We start from the raw sequence: 22846 nt of genomic DNA, 5'->3' as shown, positions 1-22846 counted from the left end.
GGGGCTTGTGAAGTCAAGCAGTTAGGACCACGGATCTTTAAATAATATGGTCCTGTTGTGTCAACAGCAGCTGATGATAATACACTGTTACATCTTAGGAATGTTGTGCTATGTTGTTCCCCTATTTCTGAGTACTGGAAGTGGGGAAAAGTTTTAGTACATCATTAGAGAGTTTTTGTTGCTGCAGAAATAGGAATTTGATTATGTTTCATATGCCTACTTTGGAGTCACATTCCCAGCATATGTATTGGCTAATCCATTCTTCTTGCTCTTAAAAATATTTAAAAGAGACCATTTTAAATTTCATTTATCTTTTCTATGCCATTTAAATAGCCTGACTGAGCAGCACTTTATAAAAAATAAGGCAAATGGTAAAGTTGTTCCTGGGATTAATTAATTAAGCACCACGCCATGAAAACCTATGGAATAGTGGAGGTATGACTCCACCACTCACGACCTCAGCACTAGATGGAGGTGAGTGGACAGATTCAATCTTCTACAGCTTTACTCCCAAGGAAATGTCCACCAGTACTCATGAGATAGGAGGCTGAGTGGGCCCAGAGCCAGTCTGGAAGCTGTGGAAAGAGAAAAATCTTGCTCCTGCTAGAGACTGAGCCAAAATATTAACCTCACCAAGAATGCATATAGACATTGTGTAAGACTTGAAGCTTTTGTTATGGATAAATGCACCATAATCTCCTCACAAGATTACCAGTGTGTTGAAGTTGGATTTAAAGCCAACATTTTGAGAATAAGTTGCTGATACATATGTAGTTCAGTCACTATCTTCCCCCTCTTTCTTACTGATTCAAACTAGGAGTGAAAATGCTCTGACTCTGCCTTCCTATTGCCTAGTGCACCAGTAAGGAAGAGGCACTGCACTGACTGAATGATGTTTCAGGAACTGATAGTCATTCCCTACATTGGCTCTAATAAACAAAGCAAATCTCTGACATGTTGGTTTTAAATTCATCTTTGATGTAGCTAATAGGCTGAGTCGATTTTGATACATATATGGATATTATTACATGTAGTTCTGTGTTCTGTATTGATTTGGGATGAACAACTGTGAGTTTGCCCAAGAACTCATACCACTGCTGGGCCCACTGTGTGGCCCTGATCTTACTAGGACTCTTCAAAAAGCTCTCCCTCAGTGCTAGATCTAGAGCCATTCTGTCTGAGGCCCTCATGTTTTCTGTTGGCTCCAACCATACAGAGGTTAAGATTTCAGATCTGTACCTAGCTAAAGCATTCACAAATTATGTGTCAGGAGGGCTGCTTATCCTGTCTATACTTCCTGTGCATGGCACTATCTGAGAGGACCATAATGCATAGGTGCTATCTGAGTATACATACTGGATGTGATAAGAATCTTTCAGTTGATGAATGTATGCTCCTTATCAAATGACTTCTATCTTTCAAGCATTATATGCCATCAAAGCAACAAGAAAAAAGAAGCATAAACATTTGTCACTGTAATACTAGCTATATGCTACAGTGTAACATGTAAGCCTATACTGGAAAATGAGTAATTCTTGTTCCTCGCGTTCCTAATGAATTGAGTCCACACTTTCCCACCATGTTCTCTTTAAAATCAATTTTAATATTCTCTCATCTTTATTATTTGCATCCTATCATTTTAATAGCATAACAGTATACAGTGGACCTCTAATTCTATGGAGGACTTCTAGAGAAGTTGCCAGTTGCTCAGCTACTCAATTTCTGAACATTTTATGGAAACTGAAGGTTCATTACCATGTTCACAAAAGCTATCCCCTCATCCCTCCCCTGAACCAGATGAATCCTGTCCATATCACACAATCCTGTTTCTCTAATATCTATTTTAATATTGTCCTCCATCTACATTTACATCTTCCTAGTGGTCCTTCCTCTCTTTCCCATCCAAACACTATTCATACTACATGCCCTGCCCATCTCATCCTCTTTGACTTTATTATTCTAATTATATATGGTTAACATCTATACAACAATTTACTTAACAATAAGAATACAAATATATCAATATTAATGAATTGTGGTTAGACTATACCACTACCTGTTTTAAACAATTATCAGGTGAATTCAAAATAAGCAAATACAGACTCGCTGAATTGCAGGTTAACGTTAACTATTTCTGCTGCGCTTAAAAGGGTTGATTGTGTTAGGGAATGGGGACACCTTGCAGGTTAAGGTACAGTTATGGCCACTTAAGCAGAGATAAAAAGAGTTTCAGTTATGCCAATTAACAAGGATGTGTCAAGAGGTGTAGGATATATGTGGCAGTGAACTGGATACTTCGTTACCATTCTGTCTACAATACCAGAGGCTGTTATGTTGTCTTTCTTGAAGTTGTTTGTGCTCTGTAGCGCTGCCATAGGGCAGGGCCTTGAGGGGCCAAACTGGACAGACAGAAACTTGAAAAATGAGGCTGGAATGAATCGTGACAACAAGTGTAAGTTGTGTTAAACTTTAAGGCAAATATTTGTAAATATGGGAGTACACAAAACAGGAGCTTGTTGATATAGCGGTAATGCTCCAAGATTAACTTCTACCTATGCAGTGTATTTAAATAGTCTGTTTCTCACAGTAAACAACGAAGTTTCCTTTAAATAGCATTGACATGTTGACTTTTGAAGTAGAGATCTTGTGTGTTTCCTGTGAGGTATGAACTTAATTTTCATATATTATGTAGAATGAAGAATGGTCTGTAACAGAAAAAAATTTGCAGTTTCTTGTAAGAACACTTGGTTCAGAATATTTCTACCTAGGGACCCAAAATACTAGGCTTTCTTCCTGTCAATCTGGTGAAGGAAACAGAGCTAATTAGGAACTGTAGTGGTTTACAATAGCTGGACTGATGGACAGAGTCCAAAAGGATAGTTGTAATCATTGAGATCGCATATTTTCTTTGGTTTGTCCATCTATTTATTCTAGTTCAGTGTTTCCAAAAAATTGCCTTCAAGCATGTTGGTGTAAGGTGATGTATTTTGGAGGTGCTTGGTTCGATTCGTGGTTAGTACATGGGCTACTCTGAATTTTCCTTGATTTTCCTTAGTTCCTTCAGGAATACTGGGATAATAATTCAATCAGGCCACAGTCACTTCGTTCCAAATGTATTCAAATTTATCAGCCTTATCTTTCAATGCTACATGTTTAAATACTAAGAGCATCATAAAGTAACTCACAGTGAATGTCCACACATTCTCAATCTCGGCACTGGGTGGACATGAGTGGTTAGCTTCGTTTCCACTTCACCCGTAAGGGAACGCACAACCAGAACCGACTGGATTCAGCGCCTTCTGCTGCATTTGTTGAGTACCATGATATTGTCACCTGATTGAATATGATTATACATGGGGTTTTAATTGGCGATCCAATTTTTTGGACTCTTAAAGAACGTGTAACTATAAATAACTACAACATTCTCGCTGAGTTACACACCCCAAAGATCATTGTAAGTACAGTGCACATGAAGTCTTCTCAGTCTTCACTAGCCGTTGCTTGGTAGTGGCTTCCAATGGCGAATGTTCCCCGTCTTCTGGATTCCTGAACTGTTCTGGCCTCATACCAGCTTCTGACTTCTTACAACTACAATTCTCAACTGATTAAATAACTACTAGTTATCGTTACATCGTCCCGGCACTGACTGCACAGGGAACGTCTCTTCCATTATTGTGTTCTTCTCTCATTGCCGGAGAAACGACATGTCCACAGAGCTGTTCCCTAGTAATGGCTGTTGTACTATACCCGTTTACACAGCTGTTGCTTGGCAATGCGTCTACATATCACAATATGTCCAGCAACTACTCTTTTTGACTGTTATGAGAGTGAAGAGGGACAGGTTAAGCCATTCCTCTTTTTTCCCTGAAGATGATGGCAACACTTTCTGCAAGACATGTGTACCTGTCCATCAAATGACATGGCATCACACCACAGAAATCCCTGATTTCAGTACTCATTTCTGTGGGGATCTCAGGTCCTTCTGTAAGTATAGAAAAGTATCCTGACAGTGAGATTTATCATGGTGATATAGGGATCATGCAATGGACTGGACGACCAAGGAGTTGGGGTTTGGGTCCCAGTAGGGGAAAGAGATTTTTCTGTTATCCATAACGTTCAGAGCGGCTATGGGGCCCACCCAACCTCCTACACAGTGGGTATCAGGGCGGGTGCGGCATAAAGCACCAGAGACACGAAAATGACAACTCATCTGCAACTAATGCTGCAGTTAAGAGTGGTGTAGCTTCACCTCCACACCTCCATGCATCTTCATGGCGTGGTGCTTAATAATTAATCCTAGAGATAATTTTACTTTCTATTACTCAGTTCCAGGTTACCATAGCAACTAAATATCGAGCATTAAAACGTAGCATGAAGACAAATTATGTTCTAGGTCATGAATTAGCGAACAGGCTTTGGTTTTAATGTATTGTGTTCATACCTAGATTGCTGATATATTTCAATGTGTACATGTAAAGTGTAATATAATGCATAAAGGATACAGTTTACAGTTGGCTATTTGTTCATTTATTGGTGGTAGGGAGTTTTCAACATCAACCTTAACATATCATGTTGTAACATGTAGGACTGGAAAGACAGGTGGGTACTTATTCTCCATTTAATCCTACGCATTGATTTGCATGGGCGTGGTTTGATGGATAGATTTATTTAAAAAGTTTGTCCCCTTTATATCTTAGTTCCAGATCTGTGCATCCTTTATCGCAATTTCTATTGCATATTTCCCTTCGACAAAGTCTACTCTCAAGCATTTGTATAGCTGTAGTTATACTGACATGGATTGTCCAATGATTGAAGCTAGGTCTTTCTAAGGGACCCAATGTAGTACGTTTTTCCCCCTCACCTGAGAATGGAAACAGATCCAGTTTCTGAAAAGTTGTGTTCTCTAGTATTTAGAATACCATATGGTCGACGTAGTCCAAAAACCCAGTAATTCTGACCTCTAGACTAATTTAGAATGGCACAGGCCACGACCACTTCCACACTCTTCCCAACATATAATTCATAATAATTTAATGCTATATAAAAAATCACATGAGAGGTTTTCTAGAATAAACCAAGAAGCAGTATGATGCAGGATTTTTAAAATTGTTTCCTGGTATTACTAATAATATTGGTTATCAATTTTGATGGAATTCATGTCTGTGGTATGTATGTATTATCAAGATTATTTCTTGTAACTGAATATATATGCATGTCACAACAATTTCTTTATGAATTTACTAGCCAAAATATGTCTGATAGTGATATTAAAAATAAATTGTTGTGATCAAGGTAGACGGCCAATTACAAGAAATAATTTTGATATTTTGTTTGTGTTTCAAGTCTTCCCATTCTTCAGTGTGATCCGTTTCAAGAACGTCCAATGTAGTGGAACAAATGGCCAGTTTGGGACATGCTTCTCGAGGAAAGCATGTTCTGATGCGGGAGGTGTAGCATCTGGTAGCTGTGCCCGAAACTGGGGCACCTGCTGTATTAGTAAGTACACTGGTGTCTATCAGGTGATAGAAGAGAAATACACTGATGTAATTGCCATCTGTCTGCTAATTGTCAAAATAACTTTTGACTAAATACAAAGTTGATTTATGTTTGTACTTTTGAAGCATGAGACCAGGCATTGCAATGCCGTTCTTTTCAGCATCCTCTGTGCTTAACTGCTATTTGGCACATAATGTTACTTAAGAGGTGTTGTAGCTTCTCAATGTCTTTGCAGTTCAGAAGTCCTGTGGCGCATCCACCCACGTGAACTGCACATATTTCACTAACCCTAACTTCCCTGGGGCGTACACTGGCAGTGGACGTTGCAACATTGCTGTCTACAAGTGTAATTCTAACATTTGCCAGGTAACAAAAGAAGAAAAAACCAAATAAAATCTTCTCCCAAAAAACACACTTTGATGATTTCCTTCTGTTTGACCTGAAATAGATCAATCAGGTGACAGACTTAAGCTAAATTTTAATGTTTCTAATGATAATGTGTTATAATAGCCATGGTCATTATCTTAGGGCCGCGCCATAGTTCAAGCTGTTAGTCACTGGCTTCCCACCGTGGCGGCCCAAGTTCGATCCTGGGTCTGGTCAAGTGGGATTTGTGGTGGACAAAGTAGCGCTGGGGCGGGTTTTCTCCCAGTTCTTCGATTTCCCCTGCCAATCTTCATTCCACCAAATTCTCCATCATCATAATCACCCAGGGCAGGTACAATAGGCCAATCAGTGGCTACTGTACCGAGTGGACGCAGCTGGACTCCACCCCCACTAAGTGAAAAATGGTCATTATCTTGGACAGTGTCCTTCTATATATTTTCCAATGCAGTTTCTTTGGAAATTTCATCTGTTTCCCACATTAGATGAATGGGACAAAAATATTCCGGGTGGTTGTCATTGTCCTGTGACTAATACTGACCTTTCTGATGGGCCAAAGTGAGTGGGAACATTTCCTGCTTTACAGCTGACAACAGAAACAGATCTAGACCATGTCCAAAATGCAGGTGCTCCTCAAATTATGCAACAGTGGTAGGATCTGAGGTTTACACAGTAGTGGTTAAGAAGAGTTCTCAGATATAGTGCCTTATATTCCATTTAAAGTCAACTAATATTTTGCAGCAACATGTTGCCTACAGATTGCTACCTACTTCATGCTGGTTTCTTGCTTGATTTATTCTTCAACCCTGAAGATGCAGGTAACACGTTCCTCTGAAACATCAGTTTATTTTCAGTGGGCCTAATGGCATTATATACCAAAAGATACAACGCTTCATAACCACCACTGTGAGTACTTCAAATCCTGCAATAATTATGAAATATTGCAAATTTGTTTTTGATTGTTGGAGCAGTCTGTATGTAACATCTGCCTTTCTCTTAAACAGCTACGTATTGATTTACTTGACTTTTCTGTGTCTGAGCCGGATGCCAATGGATTCTGTATTAATGATTACCTTGAAATAGCAGGCGGTGCTACCTCAGTGCCTCGTATCTGCGGCGAAAACACCAATGAACATGGTAAGTTTGTGTACTTGTGAGAATGGAAAACTTATGCGTGTTCTTGTTTATCCTGAGAAAATTTGAATTCAATTAATTTTATTTATTTATTTCTTAATTTGGCTAATTAAGAATGCTGTCAGAATGCAGGGCAAAATCATGATATAAAGACAGCTAACAGATGTTTTGAAAAAGTTGAACAGTTCAAATATTCGGGAAAAACAGTAACAGATCAAATTTTGATTCAGGAGGAACTTATGAAGAGATTGATTTTGGGTAATGCTTGCTAACATCCAGCCCAGAACCCTTTGTCTTCTTGTCTGCTGTCTAAAAACATAAGAATTTGAATATACAAAACCATAATTTTACCTCTGGTTCTGTATGGGTGTCAAACTTGGTATCTAACATTAAGGGAGGAACATAGACTGAGGGTGTTTGTGAACAGGGTGCTGAGGAGAATATTTGGACCGAAGAGAGATGAAGTGACAAGAGGTTGGAGAAAACTGCATAATGAGGAGCTTCATGACTTGTACTCTTCTCCAAGTATCATTAGAATGATCAAGTCAAGGAGGGTCAGATGGGCGGGGCATGTAGCACGAATAGGTGAAAAGGAATGCAATTTGGATATTGATGGGAAAGCCACAAGGAATGAGACCAGTAGGAAGACCAAGATATAGTTGGGTGGATAATATTAAAACGGATCTTAGGGAGATAGAATGGGGTGGTATGGACTGGATTGATCTGGCTCAGAATATGGACCAGTGGAGGGCTCTTGTGAACATAGTAATGGACCTCTGGTTCCATAAATTGCTGGGAAGTTCTTGAGTGGCTGCACAATTGGTGGCTTCTCAAGAAGGGCTCAGTTCCACAAAGTTAGCAAGCATTAAGACTGTATAGTGTCAGATGACAGGATGAATAGCAAGTGAAGAGCAGAAGGTGGAATGAGAATTGGCAGGGGAAACCAAAGTGTTTGGAGAAAATTCGCCCCTCCCATCATAAATCCCATATGACAAGCTGGGATTGAACCCAGGCAACTGTAGTGAAAAGCTGATAGCTAACTGCCTGAGCTATGGCATGGTTTAATGGTTTGGTCTTGTTGTTTGTGACACCATGCACTCTGGCAGGTGGGTACCAGTGTTTCGGAGAACCGTGCTGTTTCCATCTTTGTACTAAATGAAGGTAGAGTCAGTATGTTCCTCCAAAACATTTGTAATCTGCCAGGCTACACAGTGTGACAGTGCATAAGGACATGGTATGACTCTTCACTGTTGCAGAAGTCTCAAATATAAAAATGTGACATACTTCTTCCTGCTTCTCCTCTGACTGGCTCTGAAATCACTACCTTTGGGTCGCCTCAGAGCACAAAGTGAATACTGAGCAACTGATGTAATAGATGTTCTTATATGTAAGAGGCCAATGCTTGTTATTGTGTTGTTATGTATGTTAAAAAGTCAGAGTTGGCAGCAGTGAACAGCAGACAGGATAATACTACAGTTAGGCCATTATCACTTCCAACCAAATGCTTTCCAATTCATCATTCATCACTCATCAAATCTGACACTATACAGATATATATATACTGACAGCATAGTTAAATAAGTCACAAAATAAATAAATAATAAACAGACAACATTGGAAGATATTCTTGAACTGATATACATCTTTACTGAGAAGCATTCATATCATTCCTGCCAATAGTAGTACTTCTTATTTCATATTATTATTCTATCAAATATACTCGTAGTATCTTAGTGTAAATGTTTTCTTTCCAGAATTCTTCAAATTATTGAGATTAGAAATTTTGTGGTTTTGTATTTAGGCAAGAAATGTTGCATGCGCATGCTAACTGCTTTCTCGGTATATTTTATGCTCTAAATTCATTAATGATGTTGATAACTGCAACACTTTCCTATTGAAATTTCTGTGGTAATAGAATAAAAAGCAGAGCTTCTTTGTTTCAGTGTATGTGGACTTCCTCACAGATAACACACCAATTCAAGTGAGTGTTCGAGTTGATCCCTCAGTATCTGTGAACCGCATGTGGAACATTAAGCTTACTCAGATAGAGTGCACTAGTACTGAGCGAGGTATGAACTTGAATACTGAAGTAAAGAAATTATGTGACTATTTTTAAGCTTTGTGCTGCAGAATTCTGTATGAAATGCTGATTAATTCTCATCATCATCATCATCATCATTTGTTTACATTCCATAAATCCACTACATATAGGATAAGGAATTAGTCATTGATAATACAAATAACACTACATAGAAATAACAATATAAGACTCATAACATTATTCAACACCATAACCATAATTATCTTTGATTTGAATATCAATTCTTGTCTCTGGATTTTTGTAAGTGGAGTTTTATGTGTGATTTGGATTTTGGACATCATATAGAATGTTAAAAGGTTTTCCATTTCGACAAATATTGTGGTTCCAATCCTCAGGGTTAATGCCTTTTGGGGGTTTTAATAACTGTTACATACATAGCTATAAATAGATATAAAACTTGGTGGTGGGTCAGTGGTGAAGCTGTAATTGGACAGAATAGATATGTGGGGTGCTATCCAACAGGGGCAACCATGTGGTTATTGAAAAGAGGTTATAAAAAATGTTTCAGTGATCACATGGTTACATTTTTCATCACCTGTTTTCATTAACAAGATGTTTCTTTTTGCTACTGGATAACACCCTGCATCTTTATTTTGTCCAATCACAGCTTCATCTCTGACTCACCACCCACAGTGAGATCTATGTAGCAGCTTCCAAAATCCCCCAGAGACTTACCTATGAAGGTGGCAAATGCAGTGCTTGCCAAAATGCTGGAAAACCTAAACATTCTGCATGGTGTATTATGAAAAGTGTAAGTCACACATTAGAATCTGAATTTATAATGTGACAGTGGTTTCTCATGATGCCCTCACACACATAACTTTTGATAAACCAAATTTTAGCAGAAAAGAAAACAGGACAGTGGAACCCTCACTTAAGGTTTCTTTGGAGAGTAACAGATATGAGCACAGGAAAATCTTAAATGGAGGAAGTTTAGCACTGATATCATTGATTTGATATTACTGAAGCTGACATCCAGCAATGCTACTGATAATTACAGTTTCCTCTTGAACTCTCTACAGGCTTTGTGATGTGAAATTTATAAACTCAGAATAATTCTTGTTATTTAACTGTCAGACATCATAACCCTGGGATAAGTAATTATTTCCGTAGTGCATCAGTACATGGAACTTCAAACATGAAAGAAACATATTTACGTCTCTTGATATTTGTATGTTTGTTTTTTACAGCCCCAACTGGTTGCCTGATGTATTACAGAGATTTAGAAGGCAGTGTGAAGAGCTTTAACTATGGCCCTTCTGGTAGAGGCACTGGTGAGTGAAACATCACTTTCTTCTGCAGACATGTGACATAAGGACTGAGAGCTGTATATATTATAATTGCTAGTGCAGGAACCAAGAATGGTGGAGCTATGCCTCTACTCACCCATATATTTTTATGGTGTGATATTTCATTAATTAAGTACAGAGACAAATTTACATTTTTACATTTACAAATACTGTCAAAGTAAGCTTCAATGGTGAATTTTTATGTCACTGATATTACAAACTCCTGATATTTCCAGTGCAAGATAGCATTGTTGCTAGTAGCATGGGCAAGCCATACCTTTCTGCCATGTATGCCTGCTGCATACTGGCCTAGTAGAAGTAACATGTGACATTGAGCAGGGAGGAGCTGGGATAATTCAATCAGCACAGTGACTAGGCTAAGGTCTGAACAACTGGGTTGATTCCCAACCGGGGCAAGAGTCACATATTCACTTCATTGTCATCTCTAATAGAACACAATCTGTTCTATCACAGTCTCTCATTCATTTTAAAAGTTTAAACATGATACAACAGGATGCTGAAATACAAAGATGTTTCTGTGAACTCTGCCAAACAAAATGTACAGTGTTCATGTTTGATTTTGAAACGTTTAGCCTCTTTTCTTGAGAGTAAACTTTTTTGAGGGTACAGACAAGACATTTATCTTCAAATACTTTATTACTCCTCAGACATGTATGGGACCCGACAGCTAGCCAACACAAACTATGGAGTATGTGTTCGGATGGCACAAGGATACTGTAGCATACAATGGCAACAAAATCCAAGTGATCCATACTCCTTCACTGTATCAGGAGACACAGATGGTATTGATCCCACATTACTTGGTAAGTACAGTAGTCATACAGCTTGTCCAGAACATTTCTAAGGGTAGATCATAATTTAAGTATGTAATTTTACTAACAAAGAGTCCTTTATGTTCCGTGAGGCCTCTGGCATGACAAGTCTCCTTCACACCATAGTTGAAAATAGAATGTAGTCACTTTCTAATGAAGGCATAAGGACATACATCACTATCTGATGGTGGCATAACCTCAAAGATATTTTAGGCAAAGAATACAGGAGCTTGGATAAGTGTATAGACACTTCTTTCTTCATCTTTCGTTCTATCTTCTCTTCCCCCTCCTAGTATTCTCTTCATGTTATAAAGGTCAATAGAAGAGGTCTCTGATCTCTTGTTTCTTCCTATAATATTTCCTTTTTGATTTCTTCACAGCTCTTTCCTCTCTTCTTGAGGTGTTCCAGTGTCTGACTGTACCATATTGTGTGATTAAATTTCAGTTTTAATGCACATTTCAGTATCCTTGTTCTATTCATTATTTTACACTGTCATACGATTGTTGTTATTACTCTTTTATTCTACTTACAAATTTTAAATTCTAATGTCTCTGAAAGTTTCTTTTCTAACTCTGTCCCAATCTGTTTTATGGTCAGTACTTCACAGAAATTTAATACCCATTGCTTGGATCTTGACCTTGTTTCCCCTTGTGAGTGTCCATCAGTTTAAATAAAATTCTAGAGGTCACTGACCAGCATTGTTTTGGGAACCTTGTCTTGTTCTGAACTGCTTTAAAAGAGAGAAGTTCTATCACCTGGTACATCATACCACGTAGTCCAGGGGAAGTCATCTGATATTTTGGAGGGACACACCACCTGCATCTTCAGGGTCACAGAGTAAGCCAAGCAAGATACCAGTAGACACCAAGCAGAACATGTGCTGATGGTGTAGGCAGTGCACTCCTCTGAAATGTCGATGCACTTCTGCCAGATTTCAAGGTGTCACATCTCAGGAGACAGCACTCTCTTATGGCCATCACTGTGAGAACCTCAGATCTGGTTTACCTCAGAATGTGCAGCATCAATCACATGTAAACTGGAGTGTCCTTAAACTCTGTGCTTTTCTTACAGGAACTGCTGCAGTAGCTGAGAGTGGCGCTGTGTGTACCACCGATTTTATTGTAATACCAAATCCTTCCCAGAATTCAATGAGCCTAAACACTGACAGGTTTTGTGGCAATGCATTGGTACCAACCACAAGTAAGTATTATGTACTCACCAGCCAATTGATGCGCTGACTCTTGCCTAGCAATGAGCTATAAACATTTGCCCTATAGTTGAGTGCACTTATGTGAGATGTTTATCATGCCGTTGCCTATCTATACACATTACAGTACATTACAAACATTACTGAAGTACTTATATAAAGGGCATGAGTTCCTTGGTACTGCGGCCTCAAATGGACCTACTGTAACAATCTCTGATGATGCAGTTGTGGCGTGATAACTGGCAGGGGAAAACTTATGTGCTTAGAGAAAAATCTGCCCCAATGTAGATGTCCACTACAAATCCCACATGAACTACCCAGGGATTGAACTCAGTCCTCCACAGTGAGGAGCCAGTGACTAACCTGAGCTATGGTGTGACAGATCTCTGATAAAATTCCCTGTGTGCTCACCCTTCAGTATGATATCCCTGTAAGACACTGTCTTAATAAGAATTAAAATATTTCTCTACCCAGTCTTACTTCATTAAGGGCCACACATGGCTCATGGATTTCTTTTTATAGCCCTTCCCATATAATGAGCAAAAGTATCTAACCTTCTCACAGAAGAACGTGGTTTTAACTAAGACTGATTTTGTGCTTGTGTATTAACCATTTGAAGCCTGGCATTCATCTGAATAATACATAATATATCAGTCCTTACCTCACAGGTAACACACTCTGTCTCCGCTACAACGCCCAACCGGTTAATGCTGTTTAGGGCAACAGTCACTGTTTATTGTAAGAATCATGCAGAACACATAAACACACTGTGTGGGCAGAATGCAGAGTTCTTAGGGTTAAAGCAGGCGGTACGTACAGTAAATTACGGCGCTGTAATGGGCATTTATTTATTTTGCAGCCTCCTCCAAGCCGTTTGTTTTGACTGTGGTAACAGACGACGCTGAACTGACTAACGGGGATGCTGGCAACAGAGGGTTCTGTCTCACTTATCAGCAGATACCCTGCATGTGAACTACAGTTCCTGGAGGTGAACACATTCAAAACTATCCTTACTTACAGAAGGTCCGTGCTTGCGATTCTGTCATCAAGAATATCACAGTCAGAGTTGAGAGTAGTTACAAAGGGAATCAGAACATGGCAGCAATGGAAGATGTTCTAGAGTTAGTATTGCGGTCTTCAACTTTCTCAAAAAGATGTTACTCTAGACAACAGCCGTGCATACTGTTATCTTACCAAGCTTAGTTTATTAGTATAAATGTTGATTATATTTCCGGAAATCTCCCAATTGTCGACGTTAGGTATTTTTTTTAATTAAGTTTGTTTTTAACAATCTTTCATTCAAATTTTTAGGGGCTTTGTGCTGATAAATAATGAATTGACATTAATTACAGTGCACCTGCCTGCAACTAATACAGGGAGAAAATTTCAAATGTTCCNAAAAAAAAAAAAAAAACTTTAAAATCTTCTGGTAAGAAAACTCATAAAGAGAGAAATTCTGTGAGTTACAGAGTAAACCTGACAGCACCAGGTTTCCCTACATGCAGTGCTGAATTTCCTGTATATGACAAAAACTTTCACTATTCTTCCTTATTTATTGTCGATTTAACAAGGGTATCATAGCTCGAATATATGGCATATAGTGGCAGACTGATCAACGAATAATGAATTGGAAAGGATAGGGAAGGGAGTGGCTATGGTTTAATTTCATATATTGTCCCAGTTTTTACATGGGGGGCAGAGTAAAACCACGAAAACCTTAGTCAGGGCAGCAGGTCTCCAGTCCAAGGTTTGAACTGGGACCTTCCAGATAAAAAGCAGGAGGACTGTGCACTTAGTCATGATGTCTGACATGCTTCCCAATGTCTGTGAATTATATAAGAACAAGGGACAATCCCTGGTGGCATGATGCTGGTACCACATTTAATGAAAGTCAGTCAGCTGGCCAAAAACACAGATGTAAAAGAAATGAAGAAACGCAGGTTAAAAGTTTTAATATTTTCTCTTTATTTTTTTTGCTACAGTAAATTCTGTACATTAATTTAATAATTTACTATACAAAACTTGTAAACATAACTCTCCACTATTTCTACACCCATTAATCACATAATATCATCAGCAGTAAAGGACTTTATATCTCTCGAGTAATACGTGGTTGGTAACAATATTTTAGCTTGAGGGTTATTGGTATTCATAACGAAATAATGCAATACTCAGCCAGCTGCACTGTCACATGTGCTGCTGCAGTGCAAGCCCAGTAAGGATTAGCAACTACTTAACTGAGCTTTAGAAATAAATATGAAATGTCTACTTAAAACTCAAATGGACAGCACATAAGGCGTAAACGTTTGTGACGGTGGTACATTAATAGAAATATTATGTTTCTGGACATTATGTGTGATCCTGTTTTTATTTAAAAACACGTTCTGGCGACCTACTCAGTTGGGTCCAGAATTAGTCCCCATCTCCGGGAATCCAGAATCCAGTTTCTGAAACATTGCATTGATGGATAATGTCCAGAAACATAGTATTTGTATTAAATAGATGGGATTAAACACTTTGCACATGCTTCCAATGGAGAGACTACAAGTGAGGATTATGTTAGCGGCAAAGCTTGTGGCGGAATTACAAGCAATGTGAAAAGTAAATGCATCATCATCGGTCTCTCATTCTTAGGAAGCCCTTCATGTGCTCATGCTTTTGGATGAGCAGTGCTGTCTTGTGAGATGTGATACATGGACTCCGGAAGGTGTTTACTGATGTTACACGGGAATGTGCTGCTCTGTCTTGTGGGCAGAAGAGTGAACCAAGGAACTGTGCTTCAGTGGGAACGACAGGAACACAAGCAGTGGCCCTGCTTTCATGGTTTGAAGGCTTCTGCATCTACATACATTGCACAGAGTAATATCCCTATACAGGATACCTCTTCTACCCTGAAGATGGAGGCAGCATATTCCTCTGAAACAATGGTAAAAATCTACTAGACTACTTTGTGCCACATCTCAGGAGACAGTGATCACTATAGTCACAGATATGAGAACCTGACGGAGCGGGACAGGATACCAGCGATACTCTTAGACTCGTATTCGAGAGGTAATCAGTTCGATTCTCAACTAGGACACCTGCTATCTTGACTGACATTTCTCATGGTTCTTCTCACTTCCTCAGGTCATTACTGCTTCCTTCCAAAGTTCATCATTTATGAATCACCCCACATTTGAAGTTGACAGTACCGTAAAATAACCCACAAGAGAAAGTGAGAATGTCAGATCTCACATAGTTCTTGGTTGGCAAGAGGCCAGTTTTGGAAAACTGAAGGCTCGTTATTCTAAGTATAAAAGCTGCTAATGAGCCCTGTTCAGAGCCAGATAAATTATATTTTTCTTTTAAGATACATTTCAGTCTCACCAGGTTGCATTGCATTACTGGAACAGCGCACGTCGTCCAGCTAACCAAGAATTTAATTTTTTCCAATACTAATAACACCATTACCCCAAGGTTAAATATGGCCAGCAGCCCCATAATACCAGGGGATTAGAAATCCCCTATTCCCACACAACAATCTGTCACCTCTAACTTAATAACTGCCTGCAAGCCCCTTAAAATTCAAAATTTTCTGTTCCTAGATGATAAGGATTAGTATTGTCCTCCAATTTATGCCTAGATATCGTAACTGGTCTCTTCCTATGTTTCCCGATCTTTTTATACAAATTTCTGTTCATGCTTTACACACACTCATTCTCATTTAATCACTCTGTTCTTTTAGCTGAATACTGAAAGTTATAGTTCCTTCTTATGTAATTTTCTCCATTCTGATATCATACTTCAAGTACAATTACTGCAGTTAAATCAGTGATCATTAGAAATATGGAACCTGAGAAACAAAAAATGCAAACTATATTAGTTAGGAAACAAACCTGTTCGAAAGCAGCCATCAGTATTACAGAACGAAGTAATGTCGATTGCATCAAACTGGTTCAGGACTGGAGTCAATGATATACTTTCCTGTCAGCTGCAATTAACTTTTAGCACAGTTTAGCCCTTTATTAAAATCAAACTGCAAAACAGCATGTCAACCACTAGGCAAGTGTGAGTCTCAAACTATTAAGAGATCCAACTGAGAAAAGAATTCTAATCTTGGTTTGAAAACTACTTTTGCTTTGCAAAGTAGAACGCAAATTACCTGATGCATCATAATCATTATGGTTGGCAACACTTACATGAATTAACTTGTCAGAAAAATCTTCTTCCCTCTTCTTGCCCATGACAAAAAATTACATGGCACAAGAACTTATTTTTTAAACATAACAAATTTTGAAAAAAAAGTTTCACTGGAAAAGCATCTGATATCAAAAAGGATGGGTAGAACACTAATGCAATGTTAAAAAGCGTACAAAAGAAATTGGTCTAGCAGAGAAAATTCTTGTTCTCATCCCAATTCTTACAGATTTTCATTTTGAAGCAAAAAGCCGTTCTCACACATGCCTGTGGGTTACCATGAATGTCAACTGTCAGTTTCTGACCATGATACAATGGAACTTGAGTCTTCACAAATTTTTAACAAGAACATTATCTACTGTGCTGTGGGATGTAGCTTCAGCCGTTCATGGCGCTGCACCCACTGTGACTCTGAACGCTCTGTTTCACACTGTAGTACCACGTTCCTATGGATGTGTGTTCCAGTGCATCCTGGAACGCATTGCAACCCTCAATACTGTTCAGGACACCGTACACAGCCAAGTCTGAGAGGTTGGGGGACTCTCCGCCCATGAACTTGGTCCCCTGCATCTTCACGGACTTCATCCAGTGATTGCAAGCGTCATACAGGGAAACACGGACATCGTCCTTCAGGTTGTGCCTGTAAAGTAAAGCAACACAGTGGTAAGAACTGTGTCTTCATTTACATTTTCACTCCAAGCAACTCTGCTGCTCCAGGCTTCCCGTCTAGTCCAGACATTTTTTGTTGGAGACTGTTTGTGATAAAAATCGCATAACAGACAATCTACAACGGAACCACCTTTTAATGTTTCTTGATTTAAAGTTTACCTTCACTTAACGCTCAATTTCAATGATCCCAGGTCAATAACCTAAGCGTCAAATTTCCACCACTTACAGTTTTTATCGACCACCTCTGTGACTACAGTTCCTGGCTACAGATCCAGAGGTCCCAGTTTCGATTCCCGGCACTACCAGATTTTCTGAGAAGTAGTGGGTCTGGAATGGGGTCCACTCACCTTTGTGAGGATAACTGAGGAGCTACTTGAATGAAAATATAGCAGTTCTGGTCTAGAAAACCGAAATTAATGGCCATGGGGATTCACTGTGCTGACCACATGACAACCTCTATCCATTAAAGTTGGCACTAACTTCGCTGAGAAGTGGCGGTCGCTTGGTTGGTATAGTGCACTTGCAGACTAAAGCCATGGAGTTTGTTTTGTTTGTTATGGTTTTTATCAGTTTAGTGTTCAAATCCACCAGCCCAAAAAGAAATCTTAAGTATCAGTTTCATTGTATATATGTCAAAGAAATTGGAAGGGATAGCTACATGTTCCACCTAGTGACACCGGAAAAAGAACTATGCGTTCAAAGTGTGTTCTGGAAGAGACATTTTTTGTCTTGTGATGATATGTTACTATCCGGCCTCCACTGGATTTGACAGTCTGGGCAAAGAACCAATAGATGATCGTAGGGTGTGAAAGGGTTAATTGTATATAAAAACCTTCTCCCAGGTTGCAAAGTAGAACAACGTCCTTCAGACTCATCAGAAAGACACTTCTTCCTCAGGAATTGATAATATTCAGATATTTAATAAATTTTGTGTTGTCACAGCATTAAAGCAGTGTCTACACGAGGGCACAAAATGCATCCGTTGTAATGAACATTGTGCGTCCATTGTAGGAATAAACAAGAGAGGTGAATGCTACGCTTTCTTCTCGATCCATTGCAGATAAAAACTACACACCGCATTCTGCAACTGTATGGTGTCCTCAACAAAGTATGTTCATTACAACAGACACATTTTGTGCGCTCATGTAGATGCTGCCTAAAAGGTTTTTTGTCACTGTAAAAGTTGACCGGGTACTTATGTATTAACTGGTGACCCAAGTACCTTTAAAATTTGCTGCCATATTGTCTCCCACATCAGCACAGCCAACCTTAGAATTTATCTCTAAAAACAAGACCCCCAAAACCTAACCTAAGAATTTGCCTCCAACATCAAGTCCACAAGGTTTAGGTTTTTATTTTTAAAAGGTTAGCCCTTTGTTTCTATTTTGAAAAGATTAGGCTTCAGGTTTCGTATTTTACAAACAAACTTCTACGGTTGGTGGCGGTAATGTGGCAGACAATATGGCAGTAAATTTTGAAGCTACCAGGATCATCGGTTAATAATTAGATACTGCTGACCATCTGAACTTGTAGAATCCAGTTCATATTAAAGTCCATATCAATATTATATTCCCATTTTGAATATTTTCTAAGTGGCTTCTTTCCATTCCTGCTACGTCTGGTTTGTTTTAACTTTCTTGATGTAGCACCTGCAATAATTGTATAATATATTTTTATTTAATGACTCTTTCAGTAACCCAGGTTACAGAGTGTCAAGTGGTAGAATAATCAGTGAATAATGAATTGTAAAGGGTGTGCTTGTATGCTAATCTGAGGTGCCTGGCATTTGTGCCTGGAGGAAAAACAGAGAAGCATGAAAAATCTCTATTGTAACATGCTGTTTCCTGCGCAAGAATCAAACTGGGTACATCCTGAGATGTTACAAGTGAATATGGTACAAAGATGAAACTTTTCCACCACATAATTTTCTTGATTTTGTTGTCAGTTCATCCCTCTCTGTAGCCACTAATATTGTCATGAAATTTTGTTCAGGGGGCATTCTGTGGCACCCTTGTTATGGCAGGTAATGAATGAAATTATGTTTTCATTATAAATGTATTCCACACTTGGCTTGGACTGTGTGACTCTGGCCCTTGAGACTAGGCTGTGTTGAATGTTGAGGGTTTTCCAATGTTTCCGCAGCTATCACACAGGCAATGTATCAGAGGTGAAGTTGTGATTGCATCAAGATGGCATCTGCAACGTTTGCTGAAAGATAAAACCTTCAATGTTCAACTTGGGCTAGTCCCAGAAGCTGAATCCAGCACTGACCTCCAGCAGCAAAGAAACTCAGGAATCTTAAACTTACTGCATGTCCATAGTACCTGAAATATGACTTGTAAAGACAAGTTTTACTGAAACTATTTTCATATGACAATCGCAACCTGTCACTCACCTTTTCTTTAGTCGCTTCCCAATGATCCACATGGCGTAAGCTCCAACATAGATGACGAGATACCTCTCCCAAGTCGAAAAATGTTTCTCCCATTCTCCGACCTACAACAAATACAAGTGAACATCTGAGGAGTACTGCCTTTTGAGGTGTGATATTACATGAACTGGTAAAGTTCACACGTTTTGGAGTAAGACACTGCCTCCATGTTTATGACTGATGAGTACGTCACACAAACCACCAGCAATCAGATTGCTGTTAGCTTCCTAAAGCTCACTTGGCTCACTCTTCAGACCTGAAGATGGAAGCTGTATATTTAGCAATCTACATGGTGTCGCGTCTCAGAGGACAGTACTTTCACAGTCACTGCTTTGGAAACCTCAAATCCGAGTCCAGAACAAGACCTGCCAAATGCTGAGCTTCAGTGTCAACCGTCTGACCCTGACATTTGGTATTTTGCAAAACTGAATTTCCTTACTTGTGAAAACCAAGTGAAGGCCTGTAGTGCCTCTTCTCTTGTTCGATACACGTTAGGAGACAGCATATGAACCAGCACATCATCTACCCACTTTCGCCATTTACGTTCTTCCCTGCAAGCAAGACAGGATCATAAGGTTAGATTGAACATACAAGCAGTTTAAATAGCAATGTACTCTTCTTTCAGGGGTACAGGATTTCAAACACAAAAATAACACCGTCTAATGTGACTATTTAAGTTTTATCATTTAAAGACTCATCACCCTTACGTGTTTCGATCCCTATGGATCATCCTCAGAGGGCATCAATACTTTTTTCGGAAACTACTATTACAATAAATGTTAATTATATACATATATAATGTCTGAAATGCAAAATGTACAGTGTTCAACCTTTCACATTCACAGCAGCCTTCCTGGTCTTAAAACTTTTTAAAGATTTTTTTTTAAACTTTTTTAAAAACTTTCTAGTTCAAGCTTAAAATTTATAAACCATACAGGTTCATGTCAATTCTCCTATTGTTATTCTTGGAGGTGGCTGATCCTGTGCCGCCCGTCTATCTTGCGAAAGGAGATTCTTAGTATTTCCGTGTTTATTCGTGGCCTGCTGCGTTGTTACTTGTTTACTCAAAATACTAGGTTTCATGCCCAATATTATATAGCTGCAGTATATATACTATCATATTTTTTTTTTATTTATCTTAATATTGTCGAGCCAGGAAAGCGCAGTCAGTATAGCGACTAGCTACTGGCTGGATGACTGAGGGGTCGGAATTCGAGTCCCAGTGGGTTCAAGAATTTTCTCTTTTCCACATCCAGATCAGCTCTGGGGTCCATCGAACCTCCTAACCAATGGGAACCACGGGCTCTTTCCCTGGGGGGGAAGAGCCAAGGTCAAGAAAATGTGGATCTATACATCCACTTCCCTATACTCCTTCATGGCATAGTGCTTTTTTAATTAAGTACAGGGACAACTTTACATTCATCTTGTCACAAAAACTTACAATATTGCTTCCTTTGTTTTCCCTTGCGGAATATTTCCTTGGTACATTAGAAAATAACGGTTCAAAATCTCATTTTTTAACTTTCCATCATCGTCAGTGAACGATACGGTGGGATAACACTTCACAATATCAGTCAGCCCTTGACCTCTATCATGGAGATACGATGCTAAGGCAGAGATGATCATGGAACTGTCATTCATTTGCTGAAAGGAAGAAAGTGTATTTAATGCATTTTCTGAAGAAATTCATAAAGCCTTGGACTTCCAGTCACCCGCTGTATTATTTTGCAATTCTTTACTGTAACAGAATAACATTTCTGTTCTTTTTTATATGATAAACGTCTATAAATGAACAAGCATTTACATGCTTAACAGTTCAGGTTATTGAAATGCACTTTGTTCATGTTCTTCTAAATAAAACTTCTATGTTTTGGAAATCGGTTCCATTTCTGTCTCCTGACAGAGAAGACTTGAACAGGTTTCCAGTCTGTTGGTTCCCTTGGTGCTCTTGTACCCTGGTCGAGAACCCATTTCCAAAAAGTAGTTTTATATAAAAAAATTGGTGCAGATATTGGGCGTATTTCCTTACATATGCATTTTTTTTAGGGGGATCATCTCCATAAATTATTCAGATTTAATCAAAATCATCAGACCTATGTTTGAGGAAATCAAAATTTTGTTTATTGGGGCTCATCTTAAGAACTCGCTTCCCTTTTTAGAGTTAGAATTGATATATAAGGCCCTGACTTGTGACATATAGACTCTTAAATAGTAAATATGAATAAAATGAATTGGGTATCATTTAATATGCGACTTGTATACTTAATTGTGAACATATCCCTGTATTACATGGCCTAACATACAGTCACAGGCATTTACACCTTCATGTCTACAAGATTTCATACATGATCCTCGTTATATGGAATAATTTAAACTGTCAGTTACTTACTTGATAAACACCGTCAACGTTTGCAAGAACTATTGGAACCTTCTTGTATTCAGTCCACTTAATCTGTTGCCTTAGAACTGGGTTCACTTCGACTATATTGTAAGAAAAACCATAATAATCGAGAACCGCTCGAACCTTGCAACAGAATGGACAAGTGGCATACTGGAACAATGTCAGCTTCAATCCAGTATTGTCAGAAGGTGCAACAATCTGAAAATAAACACGAAAATATATGTTACTAAATATGCTGTTACTGCATAATGCTATGAATGGTAAAGTGACGTAAAACAAGTTTACGTGTTTACTGCTGAAAACACGCGCAAAAATATGAGTAACAGATCAAGCATGGAATGCTCGCCTCTTTAGAAATCTGAATATCTGGTGGAGTTTCCAGTACAGCATTTGTTACGCCCACATTTTTATTTAATACGGCGGAAGGTTGCGTTTGTGTCTTCTTATAATATGAATAACCGGCACCAACCAATGCACCCATGCTAATACCTAGGACTCCAAACATTAGTGTACTGCTCTTTTTCGAATCAGACATGTTTGTCGCTCTACGACTCGATAATAGTCGTACACTTGTAAAATCATTTCTGCCTAAACTATAAACTTCTCTTGCTCTATAAGCACAGAAACCTGCGTTTCTACAAGCTCGAACACACTTCGTCAGTTCCACGCCTGCCATGTTACCACGGACCGCCACGGACTACCAACATCGAAATGATCAAATGAA

General features: G+C 38.8%; 2 protein-coding genes across 2 annotated transcripts; one reads left to right on the top strand and one right to left on the bottom strand.

Annotated features, from left to right (window-relative positions):
• Nucleotides 1–2300: 2300 nt before the first annotated feature.
• Nucleotides 2301–17168, top strand: LOC111871409. The gene is made up of 10 exons (XM_033754242.1): nucleotides 2301–2452; nucleotides 5344–5496; nucleotides 5732–5862; nucleotides 6885–7017; nucleotides 8958–9083; nucleotides 10306–10389; nucleotides 11073–11228; nucleotides 12310–12438; nucleotides 13305–13433; nucleotides 17087–17168. The coding sequence occupies exons 1-9, from the start codon at nucleotides 2332–2334 to the stop codon at nucleotides 13415–13417; spliced, it is 1146 nt and encodes a 381-aa protein (XP_033610133.1). The 5' UTR covers nucleotides 2301–2331; the 3' UTR covers nucleotides 13418–13433; nucleotides 17087–17168.
• LOC111871419 (prostaglandin E synthase 2) lies at nucleotides 14387–22804 on the bottom strand. The gene is made up of 6 exons (XM_023864518.2): nucleotides 22469–22804; nucleotides 22111–22320; nucleotides 21163–21365; nucleotides 20161–20272; nucleotides 19686–19786; nucleotides 14387–17261 (listed from the first exon to the last, which is right to left on the bottom strand). Exons 1-6 carry the CDS (start codon nucleotides 22796–22798, stop codon nucleotides 17000–17002), a joined length of 1218 nt encoding a protein of 405 aa, XP_023720286.1. The 5' UTR covers nucleotides 22799–22804; the 3' UTR covers nucleotides 14387–16999.
• Between the last annotated feature and the right edge of the window lie 42 nt (nucleotides 22805–22846).

This window comes from Cryptotermes secundus, unplaced genomic scaffold (genome assembly GCF_002891405.2).
Source record: "Cryptotermes secundus unplaced genomic scaffold, Csec_1.0 scaffold261, whole genome shotgun sequence".
Lineage (NCBI taxonomy): Eukaryota > Metazoa > Arthropoda > Insecta > Blattodea > Kalotermitidae > Cryptotermes > Cryptotermes secundus.
Note: the sequence above shows the minus strand (reverse complement) of the source record. Positions and strands in the feature narration are given on the sequence as shown.

Excerpts from the sequence above, each read along its gene's own strand:
- LOC111871419 (XM_023864518.2), bottom strand. The coding sequence starts at position 22,798 with ATGGCAGGCGTGGAACTGACGAAGTGTGTTCGAGCTTGTAGAAACGCA. Across the intron at positions 21,366-22,110 it reads ACGTTGACGGTGTTTATCAA|CAAATGAATGACAGTTCCAT; the intron begins GTAAGTAACTGA and ends TCTTCCTTTCAG. Across the intron at positions 20,273-21,162 it reads AAAACAAAGGAAGCAATATT|GGAAGAACGTAAATGGCGAA; the intron begins GTAAGTTTTTGT and ends TCTTGCTTGCAG.
- LOC111871409 (XM_033754242.1), top strand. The coding sequence starts at position 2,332 with ATGTTGTCTTTCTTGAAGTTGTTTGTGCTCTGTAGCGCTGCCATAGGG. Across the intron at positions 5,863-6,884 it reads GTAATTCTAACATTTGCCAG|CTACGTATTGATTTACTTGA; the intron begins GTAACAAAAGAA and ends TCTCTTAAACAG. Across the intron at positions 10,390-11,072 it reads CCCTTCTGGTAGAGGCACTG|ACATGTATGGGACCCGACAG; the intron begins GTGAGTGAAACA and ends ATTACTCCTCAG.